Source organism: Balaenoptera physalus (genome assembly GCF_965194825.1).
Source record: "Balaenoptera physalus genome assembly, chromosome: 20".
Taxonomy (NCBI): Eukaryota; Metazoa; Chordata; class Mammalia; order Artiodactyla; family Balaenopteridae; genus Balaenoptera; species Balaenoptera physalus.
The window spans coordinates 9,602,418-9,617,656 of record NC_138901.1 but is presented as its reverse complement, the minus strand read 5'-3'; the positions used below and the strand labels follow the sequence as shown (position 1 = coordinate 9,617,656).

Here is a 15,239-nt window from a genome sequence, read left to right as displayed (position 1 = left end):
ATCTCGAGTTCCCCGGTCTGGAGGAGTGGGCACCTCAGGGCATCTGCAGATGCATCCAGGTGGCCATGGACGCCATCTGGACTGTTCCCTGGCAGGAAACCCTGGTGTGGCCACCACAGGGCATCTGCAGGGGCACTGCACAGACCCACGTCAACTCACGGCACGGGGGGTGGGGGGGAGCTCGCCTACCTGAGAGCAGGTGAAACAAGCCACAGGACTGACCGGGTCTGCGTCTGTGCCGAGCGCCCCAGCACCCCTGTCTGCGCGTCCCTCAGGGAGAACTGACCATCACGACCGACATGGAAGACCTGTCCACGGCTCTGTTCTACGACACTGTGCCCGACACGTGGGTGGCCCGGGCCTACCCCTCGAGGATGGGCCTGGCGGCCTGGTATGCCGACCTCCTGCTCCGCATCAGGGTAAGGACAGGCTTCTGGGGAGCCGCTGCCCTGACTCTCAGCAAACCTGCCGCCAGGGCCTGAGGAGTGAGGCTAGGGAGGTGGGGTGGGGCGGAACGTGCAGCCCCGTCAGAGGCCTGGAGGGCCCTGCTAGCCTGGCCTCGGTCGGAGCACAGCCGGAAGGGCCTGGGCCACACCACGGGCACGCAGGCCCAACAACGCGGGAACTTCCTCCCCGAAGGAAGCCAAGGGCGAGCGCGAAGCAAGAGCAGCTTCTTGTGGCCACAGACGCAGAGGCCCTCCCAGCAGAGCCCAGGAGGCTCCAGGGACGCCCATCAGGGGAGCCACCTCCTGGGGGAGAGCGAGAGCAGCAGCCTCTTTCAGACCCAAATCCTCTCAATCGTGAGCCCCCCTCCTGGACCCTGTTCTCCCCGTCCAGACCGTGAAGGGGCGTCTCGGGCAGGCGGCCGTCCTCTGTGCGGAGGCGGGGAGGCTCTAGCACGGCCCCGCTCCCGTCCCCTGCAGGAGCTCGAGGCCTGGACGACAGACTTCGCACTGCCTACCACCGTGTGGCTGGCCGGCTTCTTCAACCCGCAGTCCTTCCTCACGGCCATCATGCAGTCCACGGCCAGGAAGAACGAGTGGCCGCTGGACAAGATGTGTCTGTCTGTGGAGGTGACCAAGAAGAACCGGGAGGACGTGAGCGCGCCCCCCCGGGAGGGCGCCTACGTGTACGGGCTCTTCATGGAAGGTAACGGGCACCGGCAGGGGAAGCACGGGGGCGTGTGGGCTCACAGCGGGCTGAGGAGCCCCAGCCACGCGCCGGCCTACGCTCGGCTCTGCTGCGGTGCAGGCTCGCCCTCAGACCTGAGCCCCCGCTTTGAGGCCATGAGGAGCTCAGCCCTGGAGCCCAGGACAGGCATACGTTCTGGGAGTGAGGGTCCAGGAGCCCACCTCTGTCAGGGCTACTGTCCAACCACCCCACCCCCAAGGTACAGGTTCAAGGGCAGGGAGGCCCGGCCGGCCCCCTCCCCTGAGCCCAGTGCGAGGGCATCACATGGCCAGGTCCCAACAGCAGGGGGGGGCGCGAGGCTGGCACTCATTCAGCTCCGCCCACGTCACCCCTGTCCCGCACCGGGTAAGGTCAGACAGGACCAGCCGGCAGGCCCACTCTGAGTTGAGTGCCAGCGACTCCCCCACCCTCCTTAGCGACTGATGTCACCCCTTTACCCCCCCCCCCCCCCCGGTGCCCACATCACCAAAGACAAACACAGCGGCAACCATTCTCCATGTTTATTTTGGAATTACAGACAGGAAATCTACGCATCATTAAATAGGGTGAGTAGAAATAAGTCTGGTTCAAGGCAATAAGAGTTGTACGTGCATATACATATTTATACTGTGCAGGTACACGTAGGACAGTCGCTACATAGGAAGGGAAGCGGGGAGCTTTAATCTGTCATTTTCAGCTGGAGTTGTTATGATTTCCTGCCACTGAAATGAAGAAGGCTGACACTTGAGGCTCTGAAACCACCACGCACGTAGACAATGGAGTCCAGCGCTTTAGGGCTGATCTGTCCCTCAGAGGTGCACGGCGAGACACACAGGCAGTCACGCCGTGCACACGACCCCCACCCCGTCCTCTGCCTACAGCCCCCCCCTGCAGCAATTCCTGTGCAGTCCAGGCCCTGGCACCTGGCCTACCTCTGCAGGGGTGCGGGTGCAAGCCAGGCCCCTCCCCTCCCCCACTGCCAGCACGACAGATGGGAACCGGGAACCAGTCACCTCACCCTGGGCCACCCTGACCCTCGGCCGTGCTGTCCCTGCAGGAGCTCGCTGGGACACCCAGACGGGAGTCATCGCCGAAGCGCGGCTGAAAGAGCTGACGCCGGCCATGCCCGTCATCTTCATCAAGGCCATCCCTGTGGACCGCATGGAGACCAAGAACATCTATGAGTGTCCCGTGTACAAAACACGCATCCGCGGCCCCACCTACGTCTGGACCTTTAACCTGAAGACCAAAGAGAAGGCAGCAAAGTGGATCCTGGCAGCCGTGGCGCTGCTCCTACAGGTCTAGCTGGAGCCCCGGGTCCCGCCGCGAGGCCCATGCTGCCTGGGGCCAGGTCCTGGCTGCAACTTCAAATTTACAGTTAGGAACTCAGCCTTGCAACTATCACTTATTTTCACAGGAACTGATGATTGCTTTTTTGTTCTCCTAAATAATCGAGGCACTTTATAACCATGCACATCTAGACTAGCCAGAGGGTGGAGGGCAGCCTGGGAGAGGGGGTGTGGATTGGATTAAAACAATGAAGCCACTTAGCCAGGTTTGTCTGATTCACTTGAGCCGGCCTTCAGCCTGATGGCCACCAGGGGCCTGGCACAGGCTTGGGGGTGAGGCCCCAGTTCCCAGCAGCCAGGGGAGCATCCCAGGAACCAAACCCCCAAATCCTGACTTCACACAGGGCCAGTTGGGTTTATCTTTTCCCACCAGTGGCATGTAGGGTTAGAGCTGGAGGCAGTCACACCCTTGCCTGATGCTACCTGCAAACACCCACCACTAAGGGCCAGGGTGTTCCATTCCCGTACGAACAGGAGCGGCCACTGCCACAGACACTGTCCCCTAAAGCACTATTCCTTCTCTCAAGCAAGAAAACCTCCCTCGATTATGGTAATGCCGCCTCCCTGCCCCAGAATTCTGAAAAGCAAACTATTCCACGGAGGGGCCATTTCCATACAGCTCAAGTGCTTCCCTGTCAACTGCCCACTTTCTGAAATTGCTGGGAATGGGAGGGACCACTTTAAACACGTCTGTGTCCCGGGAGGTCATGATAACTGGTCGTCCCCTCTTAGTTCTGGGCAGCATCTTCGTTGTCTTTTGTCTCCCTCCCCTCTCCCCACCATCAGTTCTCACTTCCTGCCACCAAAGTAGACTTTAAAACAAAGTCTATAACAGTAGACAAAGAAGGGCATTATATAACGATAAATGGATCAATACAAGAAGACAATATAACGTTCATTAAACATATATGCACCTAATATAGAAGCACCTAAATGTATAAGGCAAATATTAACAGATGTAAAGGAAGAAATTGACAATAACACAACTAATAGCAGGGGACTTTAACATCCCTTTAAATCAATGGACAGATCATCCAGAAAATCAATAAGGAAACAGTAGTCTCAAATGACACGTTAGGTCATTTGGACTTAATAGATAACTGGAGCACATTCCATCCAAAAGCAGAATACACATTCTTTTCAAGTGCACATGGAACGGTCACCAGGATGGATCACGTGCTAGGCCACAAAACAAGACTTGACAGATTTAACAGTACAGAAATTATATCAAGCATTTTTTTTCCAACCACAACAGTATAAAACTAGAGAGCAATTCTAGGAAGAAAAATGGGAAAAATACAAACACACGGAGACTAAACAACATGCTACCAAAAAAAAACCAATGGGTTAATGAAGAAATCAAAAAGGAAATCAGAAAATACTTCGAGACAAACAAAAATAAAAACACAACTTTCCAACATCTATGGGATGCAGCAAAACCAGTTCTAAGAGGGAAGTTCATAGCGATACAGGCCTACCTCAAGAAACAAGAAAAATCTCAAACAACCTAACCCACCATCTAGGAATTAATTAGAATTAGAATATGAAGAACAAACAAAGCCCAGATCAGCAGAAGAGGGACAGCTGCTCAGCAGCCAAGACACCCTGACTTCCAAAAAGGTGAGCTTATCCGCAGGCACTGCGCCCCAGGGCTAAGCGCTGCAGCACCGCAGTGGGCACACGGAGGCCAGGGCACAGGCGACAGGGCTAAGGAGAGGTGGTACACACACACACACACACACACGCCAGCAGGGAAGGGACCAGAGGTGGCCCGCCTCGTCTGGCCTCATTCTGTGAGCTCCTGCTCCAAAGGGGAGCAGGTGGCTACCACGGTGCTGGTCCAGGGCTGCCCTGGGACAGGCCCCCGTCCGACGGACCCCGGTAATGGGTGCAGACAAAATGAGACGATGATGAACTGGAAAACCAGGGGTACAGGAAGGCAGCTAGCAGGGCCCACAGACTCCAGTGGGGGCCCACAGGCTGGCACCTCGGTGTTTTCTAGCTTCAAAGCAGAGTAAAGCAAGCGCCACGCGCCCCCCCCCCCCCCGAAACCTGGCCTCCTCCTGAGTTCAACTTGATGCTGAAGTAGTTTTGTGAAAACTTTTTACCAAGTATTCACCCAATCCATGGGTGAAGAAGAGGTCCTAGAAGCCCTAACTCCAAGGCCAATAATTTACAACAATCCTGGGGCCTGGTGGGGCTAAGAGGGAGAAGGAAAAATGTCCCTCAAATCCTCCCTCCCCGGGGCCTGGAGAATCCACCCCTTCGGAAGGCAGGCGTCCTGCCCCCAGAGCCTGGCCACCGGGCAACCACCTCTGCTGGCCAGGAGGGGTCACTGTAGCCCTTCGTGTCCAAGCTGGAGGGCCAGGAGAGCCACCACTCTCGCTGGAGGACATAAAACTGCCAGTGGCCACCAGGCGACTCATTTTAATCCCTGGTAATAACCACAAAATGGGGAGATTTTCCAGTTTTGCCTTTAGAGCCTGAAATAAAACATTTATTCCACACTCTACACATGGTGGGTAGATGACAAAATTCTCTTCGAACTTTGTGAGAGATGATTCACCTTGCTTGGAGTTGCAATCCAGCCTTGGGGAGACAGAGCCTGGGACAAAAGCTATGCTGCGTCTGAAGGTGCCGTGACACCCGCAGCAGTCCTGGTGGGTGGAAGGGTAGGGGCCCTGGCTGGGGCGAGCGCCCGTGGGGAGAGGGAGAGGGAGAGGGAGGGCCCCCGCCCAGGACCGTCCCAAAGGCAACTGGCAGAGACAAAGCGAGCAGCGCGCAAAGGGAGCAGCCGCAGATTGCTCAAGCCCGGCCGTGGCACAATGCTCGCTCTGGCCCCACAGCATCTGCAGGAATGCGAACGCTGTTTACCGAAAGCCTCTCTCCAAACAGAAACCCAGTGCCCCGGCACATTCTTTTGGCTTCCCTCCTCTCACTGTCCCACAGGACAATTTAATAACTGGTTTGGAGGCAAACAGTGTTAACTGATGTGCTGCTGCCCCCAGGCAGCGTGGCGTGGCCACTGCTCCACCCAACTCCAGACCACGAAAGCCTGCAGATCTGCCCGGGCCCAGAGGAGGGGCTGTGGCGCTCCGCCTCGGACGAGGTGCCCCCGGCGCCGGCGCCCCACGCGCACAGCAAGGTGGCGCGGGCTAGGCCAGCCACGGCCTCCCAGGACCCACGGACGAACGCGACCGTCAGAGCCACCAGCCCTTTGGAGGCAGACACGTGAAGCTGCCTCCAGAGCAGGTGGGCAGGGATGGAATCCCGTCTGCTCCCCTCAGCCCCCAGGATGAGCTGCCGTGCCCTGGGGCTGCGAGGCCTTCTCTCTGGGCAAGGTTCAAGCACCTGAAGGTGTGGGGACTGGGCAGGGAGCTTCTGAAATCTGCTCCTGGAGACACTAGGGGCGGCGCAGGAGCACACGGGTAGAGATCAGAAGAAACAGGTAAAAGAGTCAAAAGTGGCTGCTAGGGGGAAGGAAGGGCAGCTGCATCTTGTTGGCCTTTCGGTATTATTTTACTCTCTAAATCCGCATGTTATTTGAATGAAATTTGAAGTAATTAAAATGCTGAGAAAAAAAATGAAACCAATAAAATTTTTTAAAGTGAGGCTGAAAAGAGAACCACGGCACCAGGCCGCAGAGGACGCGGGCCGCACACAGTGCCAACGCGGAAGACGCTCGGCCGCCCAACCCTTTATCCTTGTCCTCCCGCCTCCTCTCTCCCTTCCCCACAGGCCAAAGGCCCAACCATTCCCATCCCCCACCCCCACCCCCTAGCGTGGGCTGGACCAGCAAAGTCCGGCCCAGAACATCCCACCCGGGAGACTGATCCCATCTGGGGCCGCATGGGGGGAGGTCAGGGTCTAAAGGGATCTGGAACCCACAGGGTGACTCAGGAGAGACCCCACCTCCGACGGCAGCCGCACCCTGCCCGGCCTCCCGGCGTCCGAACAGCCAAGGGGCAGCTCAGGTGAGGCCTCGTCCCGTCCCCCCGTGGGACACGGCCAGAGGCCCGGCCGCTAGGGGAAGGCTCCTGGGCGGGCGGAGCACGTCCTGCTACCAGCTGCCAGCACGACAGCATCTCATCTCCGCAAGCGCACGTCACAGAAACGTCAGAAGATGAGGCAGCAGCCCCGGGGCCTCTCATGCTGGCGGCTGCAGCGGCCCAGGGCAGCAAGCCAGGACGCTCCCGACCAAGAGCGCTGCCCCTCCGCTCCCACTGCCTTCGGAACGGCGTGCTCAGCGGCGAGGAGGGGGCGCAGAATCTACCTCTGTACCCGGCGGCCACCAGGCCCTCACCCCAGGGCCGCCTCCGGCCCCCGGGGACGGGAGACCATAAGCGGGCCCCACAATGCTGACCGCACCACAGCCCCAGGACGTGGCAGAAGGTAAAAGCGCTGCCTCACTTAGCACCAGGCTTCCAAAACCTTGACAACCACCCACGAGCCCAGACATACACCCCTGGACACGTAACCAAGAAAGGACGAAAGGGCCCTGGCGTCCCTGTGAGAGGCCCCGGGGACCCCGGCTGGGGGGAGCCCCCTGTCCCCCTAGTGATTCCCCTGGGAAACCGCACAGTCAGTACCTGCTGTTCTCAGAAGAAGTTCTTAATCAGTGGAGTCACCATCTTCACCCACAGCTTCACCTGCCGGCTCGGCTGCTCAAAGGTGGCGGAGGACACCACGCCGGACCTCAGGTAGAGCTGTTCTTGCTCCTGGGGAAGAGGAACAGACAGGAGTTAGGGGTCGGCTCCAGCACCGGGGGACGCGGCCTGCCGGCCCAGGGCTCCACGGGGGCCCCAGCGCAGGTCGCCCCTGTACACATTCCTTAGAAAAGCTAAGAATCCAGTGTGTTTAAATTTTTAAGACCAAGCAAGACGTGTGTGGGACAGGCAATTTAGAGCTGAAGAAACACAGCTGGTGGAAATATTTAAAAGTTCGCCCTCACTAAATGAGGTAGTGCCAATTAAAATAATGAGATTTTCTTTAAATGAGACACAGTTTTTTCTTCTCTCAAACTGGCAAAAAGTTGTTTTGTAACATCACCGCCCTCTGCTGATGAAGGCCGAGGGAACAGGCACTCTCGGACACTGCTGATGGAATGAATGGAAAAGGGGCTCGAATCATCTGTCTGTAGAGCAATTTGGCAACAAGTACCAAAAGCCTTAAAAAGCTCCACTTGCAAGAGTTTATCCCAAGAAAATAACTATGCACTAAGATTTCTGTGTACTGATATTTATCACACCAACATTTATGACAGAGAAAACCTGGAAACCCCCTAAATGTCCACCAACCAGCTAATTAAATATAATAAACCCATATGACAAATCAGCATTCACCATAAGATAATCATACTCTAGAAAAACATTTACTTAACGATACGGGAAAGTGCACAATATATTAAGTGAAAGACACTGGATATGAGTTAACATACACAATATAATCCTACTTTTCGTTAAGAAAAAAAAAACAAGTTACACCTCTCCATATGCACACAGAACAAGACAGACAAGGAGCAATCAAAACGATTTCAGTGACTCTCTCTGGATGAAAGGGTTAGCGTCTTGTAACTTTTCTCGATTCTTACAATGAACGATTATTAACTTTCATATTTAAAAACAAGTTAAAACACACTGATATAAGCCTCGTCTTAAATTGTGTTTAGAATCTGTGAGAGGAGAAACTGCCTCTTTTTTAAACATTACACTCTACAAGTGCCGTGTTTCCTTAATAAGGTATCGAAGCTTTCAAAGGGCAAAAGGCAGCAGTCAGGGAATGTGATTCTGTTTCCACCACCAGGAGTGGTGACATCCCTCTCTGAACCTCCCGTCCCTTTAATCTATAAAATACTGACTTCTCCCACACTATGGTGAGGATGCCCCAACGCTGGCTTTGCAAACACCCTGCCCACTGCGGGACCAGGAGCCCCAGGGGGACAGTGGATGCCGCCGCACCATCCCACTGGGCGCTGGACGCTCTCTTCTCCGGGGGCAGGAACGGAAGCCACGTCCCTGGCAAACTCCTCTGACCCAGTGAGGACAGGGGACGAAGGACACCACGCCCTCCAGGACACTGCAGAATTTGTCCACAGCTCTTCCCGTCACGGGCTGGGGAAACCTAGCGCCGACTTCCCATCTTCCCGCGCATTTTCTGCGCCCACTCCCTTGTGAGTGCTGCTCCCAGGGCCGGGCTCCCTGGCGCTTCAGGCCTGAGCAGACTTTGCCGGCTGCCCGCTGACCACAGCTGGCTGGGCCTCATGGAGGAGCCAGCCTCGGTCTCGGGGGGCTGCTCTGCAGAAGCCTCCACAGACCCGGCTCCAGCTTTATGTTTTCCAATGAATACACAGCCAAGATTTCAATTAAATTACCAGAAACACTTAAGTTTCCTCACAGACTCCACACGGGGATGGAGAAGGAAGTCAGCTGGTCGAGGTTACAATGCTGTTCAAGGGAGTCTTTCTTAGGTCACAAGTGGTAAACCGTGTCCTCTGAACAAAACCTGGAAGCTTTCAGTTTTTAGTGTACGTACTAAGTGAAGGGAGGGACTTCAGATTCGGATAAAAATATCTCCCCACTCCGGTGCCCAGTGTGACATGAACAGGGCCCTTCCCTGGGTCCCAAGGAGGACTCCAGAGGCAGCTTCTGAGAGCAGGGACCCGGGCAGCTGGGGCTTTAGGGACTTTCTGGGCTCAGGGAAGGCTGTGTGGCTGGGCAGTCCCAGTATATAAATACACAGGTGGAGTTATCCAGAAATGCATTTTTGCATTTCAAAGGCACAGAAATCAACGTGCCTCTAAAGAACCGAAGGACTGCAGTGGCATGAACTGCCACCCTCCCACCATCAAAAGCCGCTGGGATTCAGGTTTGGGAAGAAAAAGAAAATATCCCAAATATGTCATTTGGGAAAGCAGCTCCTGACCACAACCGGCCTAGCTTTTCTCAAGACCCAGGATGTGGGTTCAGTCCCCTTACTCAGGAAGTGGGGGAGAGCGGCCGGCACCGGGACCCTGGGCAGAGACTCGCTCCCCCAAATCAGCCCAGACCCACAGAGACCTGGTCCTCGGCAGAGGCCACATTCACACTGACCACTCGCTACCGACTGAGGAAACCCGGCTCTCAGCAACGGAGGCGAAAGTCCAGGAGACCCCTCTGTTCCTCTCAACCCAGCCCGCTCTGAGGCCGGCCGGCCCCTACTGGAACCTCCTCGGTCATTTGCTGGAAGCCTCACCATAGCATCTGTGATCTGCTGAGCAGATCAGATTCTCCCGCTGGCCACCCAGAGCCCGACCGCTGCCACTTCCTCTCGGCCCTGGTCGTGAAGCCCTTCCCGGCACCAAGGCCCCACTCAGTCACTGACAAGATTCCCAGATCGCAGGAGGCAGATCCCGGGGAACAAGGCAGTTACCATTTCCTCGTCCATCAACAAAGGCTCCAACAATTTCGCAACAGTAGTTCCCAAACACAAGAATAAAAGCTTAACTCAGTCTATACGCTTCTGAGGGCTGGCCTACGGCAGTGTTATCTACATTCCCATGACTCAGGAGGGAAGCTGGCACCTTCCCTGGAAAGGCTTTGTTGTCAAGGTCACAAATTTGTGAGCCCAAAGGATCATCTAGGTCTCACATACACAGGTGCTGTGCTTGCATTCTCGAAAGTTCATCGGCACTGCTGCAGGCGCTCAAATGCGAAGATTCACACAGAAGCACTAACAACTTTCAGTTATTCTCGACTTTAAACAGAAAGACCATCACGAAAGGAGGCCGAGACCGCTGCCGCTTTGGGAGTCACTGCCACGTTCCCATCCCAGGGAGCAAAGGGTGCTTTCCCCTGCCCCCCCCCCGACCTGAGCGTGGGTCTCCAGCAGCCGGCAGCAGGGGCTCAGGGCCCCGTCCCCCGTGACTCTCCAGCCCCACCTCAGAAGAAAGGGCCGCTCTCCCGTGAGCCGTGCCGGGAAGTCTCGTCCCAGGGGAGCGGGAGGTCCTCGGGGGGCAACATAACGCGCCCACCGAGCCAGACAAAGCAAGTTCGGTTCTCTCTCAGGCTCTAGGTCCCCGCTCTCAAGAAAAATGCCTGCCTTCCCCTCTCACAACTGTAAGGAAAGAAATCCTATTACAACTAGGAGGGTGACAAAAACAACACAGGAATCCCAAGACACCTTGGAAACAGGGGCCTGCCTTGCCCAACCTCCGTCCCCTGACACGGGCAGGAGGCGAGGCAGCCACGGCCTTCCACTGTGTCCCGCCCACCACCGGCCCCCACTAACATGCCACAAGGGGCCCCTGCGCCTGGCCAGGCACACCTCTGAGCAGTCCCTCCACCATCTCCTCTGTAGGTCAATCCCAAACCAGATCATGACCAAGTGAAACAATCTGAAATAAAATAAATAGGATTCAAGTTCTCAGCACCATAGGATCGTGCATGCTGACTCAAGGGCACAGACAGAAATCTGTTAACGAACGGGACTGCCAGAATGCTTGCAACAGCTTAGCTCCCCATGAACCATCTCTGTCTGCACGGGCCTCTAAGTTCATTCTAAGGTTTGGCTCTTTTTTCCGGGTTCTCTGTCTCCACGTGCAGAGACTCTGGCTCCCTGTGTGCCCCTTCTGCCTGGGTGGCAGCCCTGCCTCCTACCTCTCCCTCCCCCGACTCTGAAGCACCTCCTGGGGAGGGTCTTCATCAGAAATGACCGAGGCCGCCTGAAGCTCTTCCCTAGCGGACCCAGGTCCTGTGTAACCTTGGCCCCTTACCCCCCCTCACAGTCCGTCCACAGTCTCGGAAGAGGCTGGGAACCAGCGCTGTATTCACATGCCGGTGAGAACAGCGTTCTCCTCCCGTGCAGGGAAAGAAGATGTCCTCCAGGATGTAAGGCGCGGGGGGCCCTGCAGGGCAAGAGCGAGCTCCGGGCTGGAGGCACAAGGGCCCGGGCTTCGAAGGACAGCCCCGTGGCAGGTGTCCCTCAGGACCGGCCACCAGGACACGCGAGAGGACGCCGGTTCTTTCCGACACTGCACAGCCCCCCACAGGAGACGATGGCAGAGGCAGCCCTCAGGGACCTGGCACCCAGCTATGCCCCCCCACCCCCCGGGAGGTCCCACCTGCCCCAACCAACCTGGTGAAGCTGCTGCTGCAGGGCCCGGCTCTCCGTCACAATGGCGATCTGGGCCTCCAGGTCCCGGTGAACTGACCTGTACCCAAAATTAGGAGAGCCAATCAACGTGAGACAGGGCAGGCTGCTCCCTGCCAGGTACAGCCAGAGGCCTGCAGGGAAAAGGAAACGTGCAGACAGGAAGTGAGCACAGCAGCTGCCACAGCCTCTCCAGTCGCGCTCCAACCTAAGAGGAAAGCAGCCCCCCACGGGGTTTGTGTGAACAAGACACCGAGGGGACGGGCTAAGCTGGGGCCACGTCTGCCCAGCCCAGGGTGCTGCCAGGAGGCGCAGGGACCACAGCGTCTGCGGGGCAGCCCAGCACTAGGGACGCTCACTGGGACGGCTCCCCTTTCTGCCGCATGGCACGCTGTGGCCTCTTTTCCCGACAGGGCGAGAAGTGGGTTCTTAAAAGGACGCTGGTGATGCCCGTGCTCAGGCTCTGTTCTCACCCCCACCCACCCCGCGATGCTACCAGAGCCCCTCCCAGAGAGCGCAGGACCTCTAATCCCCACTCTCCGAACTGCCTCAGCCGCGTCCTGGCCACCATCCAGCCTCCCCCGTCCTTCCGCAGGCCCGGAGGGAAAGCAGCCCAGCAGAGCTCAGGGCACACCTGCCAGCTGACCCGTGGGCTCGGGAACAGAGATGCTTTCACCTAAGCCAGCAGACATGGGGCGGTTATGGGCTCGACGAAGGACTGGGTTTCAGAGCAAGCTACTTGGCAAAGCAGGCCGTAAGCAGCCTGTGGGGTGGAGGGCACCTGTCCTTCTTCCTAGAACTGGCATGAGGACGCCCCCACCACAACCCTTGCAAGAGCAGAGGGCAGAGAAGCAAGGGGACTGGTCCAGCTCCCATTTCCTCCCAGAGGAGCGCTCCGTGGGCCCCTGAGTCACAGCTCTCAATGTCTGGGCTCCTACGGGATTTTGTCCCAAATCTCTTAAGGTGGAGCCTGGGTCTGACCGAGCTATTAAGGGTCCCTGCAAGGGGAGGAGCAGCCCAGCACGGGCCCTTTAAGAGGGTTTTGGGGTGGGGGACAGCTGATAGAGCCCCGGCCTGAAAACAGAGCTCAGGTTACTCCACGCTGCATCTACCTGCTGCATCTACCTGCTGCATCTACCTGAAGACGAGCTGGGCCCTGCCTCCCCAGGGCCACTCGACTCTCCCTCGCTCAGACTGCTGACTGCGAAGCCCACTGGGGCGCCAGAAATGAGCCTGCTGGGGGCTCGGGGCTTTAGGCCAGAGAGACGAGAGGTCACGAGAGGCCAGCGCACGAGAGAACCTGGGAGGCCCTGTCCGTTTCAGTCCCACCCCAGAGAACACTGCTTTCCCCTTTTTTGCTAGAAAATGAGCCAGTTCATACCACAGACAGAGGAAAAAGCAGGGCTCGGTGCGAGCAGCCACGCGGTAGTGGCTCCTGCCTTGCCTGCCACCCTCCCCCAGCCCTGGGAACTCGCCGTCTCTAACAACACCACGGCGACATCTCTGTAACGAACGTGGTGGATTCTCTCAGAATCCTACATGTCACCTGAAGCATGGCGGGCAGGTCCTCTGCTTTGCACCCCATTCCATTCCCTCCGAGTTCCAGGCCCCATCAGGTCTACTTCTCCTAAAAAGACTATTCCCCAAACCTAACCTCTCAAGGACATCTGCTGCCCAGACTTCCTTCCTCCTACGGCGAGCCCAGGCTTGCGGCTGGCCTCCATCTTTCCCTCCACGCTGCACCAAGAACGCCCAGGCCAGGACACCCAGTGTGGCCACGTCAGTCCCAGGCTCCTCTGCAGGCCACCCTGCACAGCGCCGGCCTCCTCACGCCCTCCCACCACCACGGGTCTCTCCCCTGCCAACGTGACCCTTTCAAAGGGCACACAGGCACGCAGGAGCAAGGCAAGCAAACCAACAACATGTCACACACACCAAGCTCCTAAAATAGAAGGCCATTTCCTAACTCTCACTCAGAACAGGAGCATTTCCAAGAACGTCTTGGGTAAGAGATGACGACTCTCTGCTGCCTGTTCCTGTAATACGCCTGCCACCCCCCCAACACACATACACACAGGGGCCACATCAAAGCCACTTGCTTGCCCGTGTGTATCGCTCGATCGACTGTAGCCCGCTCCGCTGGGCCGCTGCATGTAAGCAACCGTGTGGCTCACCTTAGCACGCGGCCAGACCACGCGGGTGGGCAGGCTGGCCCTGGCACTCTGCTCCAGATGCCCAGGGAGGTCCGAGCCTCCTCCTCTGCAGCAAAGGCCCTCCATCTGCACTAGACTCAGCCGCCCCGCCCCAGCCCTCCATAAGCCCAGGGCTGGGCGGGACAAGGCGAGATCTCCACCTGTCGTTACTGTTCCAACTCTTCTTTTTTTCAATGTATTTTTTTTAATTTTTATTTATTTATTTATTTATTCATTCATTCATTCATTTATGGCTGTGTTGGGTCTTCGTTTCTGTGCGAGGGCTTTCTCTAGTTGCAGCAAGCGGGGGCCACTCTTCATCGCGGTGCGCGGGCCTCTCACTGTAGCAGCCTCTCTTGTTGCGGAGCACAGGCTCCAGACGCGCAGGCTCAGCAATTGTGGCTCACGGGCCTAGTTGCTCCACGGCATGTGGGATCCTCCCAGACCAGAGCTCGAATCCGTGTCCCCTGCATTGGCAGGCAGATTCTCAACCACTGCGCCACCAGGGAAGCCCTCAATGTATTTTATTTTATTATTTCATATATTTTTTTTGGCTGCACCACGCGGCTTGCAGGATCTTAGTTCCCCAACCAGGGATCAAACCCGTGCCCCCTGCAGTGGAAGCTCGGAGTCCTAACCATTGGACCCCCAGGGAGTTCCCTGTTCCAACTCTTCTGATGCCAAGACTGGCCCCTGAAAGACACTGGGTCTGCTTGGTGCTACCTGCCCAGCTGGCTGGCCCAAGCCCACTCAGAGAGGGGACAGGTGAGAGCCAGGACTAGGGAGGCCCAACACCCACATGGGTGACGTGGGATTAGGCTGGTGTAAATCACTTGCCACCATGACCCTGTGTCCCTCCAAGGCTCCCAGACCACAGGGTCTGGCAGGGAAGGTGGGAAGGGCCTGGTCTTACACGTACTTATTTGTAAAATCTGCCTAAACGCAGACCGCTCCCTCTCAAGGCAACCTACGGGTCAGCCATCAGAGGCAGGCAGCCCATCTCAGCTCGGCCCGCAGCTCCCCAGTATGGACCACTGCTTCTCAACCTGTTTTCATTCCTGATCCCTGAAGGAGCTTTTTAGCCCTGCTGAACACTTTTTCAGCACGCTCCCCAAGAACCAGCCTCTGCTCCGTGGGGTACCATCAACCCTGTTGGTTATGTATGACATACACCTATTTCTTCTCTTTTCTCTCTTCCCTGCCACCTCTGCCTCCCTCAGCTTCTTTCCTCTCTGGCCCAGGGTGGACTTCAGGTGAGTGCTTGGATTAAAGAGACAGCGCTTTTTTAACCTACTGACTACTTTGGTGAGGCCTGCAATCACCCAACCAACTTTCCCTGTAGTCTCATTTCCACGGTCTTTCTCCATCAAAAAGAAAATAAAGACCATAAATGGCGAGACGG

At 56.9% G+C, this 15,239-nt stretch overlaps 2 protein-coding genes across 16 annotated transcripts in view; one reads left to right on the top strand and one right to left on the bottom strand.

The window, feature by feature from the left end:
- Positions 1-2,475, top strand: part of DNAH17 (dynein axonemal heavy chain 17) — a gene marked incomplete at its 3' end in the record, with an annotated part of 115,130 nt that extends 112,655 nt beyond the window's left edge. The window contains exons 78-80 of the mRNA XM_082443049.1: positions 276-419; positions 924-1,149; positions 2,228-2,475. Of these exons, the coding sequence (XP_082299175.1) occupies positions 276-419; positions 924-1,149; positions 2,228-2,475 (618 nt within the window). The remainder of the gene's footprint in view (positions 1-275; positions 420-923; positions 1,150-2,227) is intronic.
- The window catches only part of PGS1 (phosphatidylglycerophosphate synthase 1), a 67,589-nt gene that overhangs the window by 25,558 nt on the left and 26,792 nt on the right, over positions 1-15,239 (bottom strand). For 3 of the 15 annotated variants that reach the window (XR_014257849.1, XM_082442993.1, XM_082442990.1), the window contains exons 8-9: positions 11,631-11,779; positions 7,109-7,237 (exon numbers count right to left, since the gene is read on the bottom strand). Coding sequence is in view for 8 of the 15 variants with exons in the window: in XM_082442993.1 (XP_082299119.1) it covers positions 7,118-7,237; positions 11,631-11,779 (269 nt within the window). In the remaining 7 variants the exon portion in view is untranslated. Of the gene's footprint in view, positions 1-940; positions 1,066-1,676; positions 2,535-7,108; positions 7,238-11,630; positions 11,780-15,239 lie in introns of those variants that run through there. The other 12 variants (XR_014257844.1, XR_014257845.1, XM_082442992.1 and 9 more) reach the window with 11 other exon arrangements.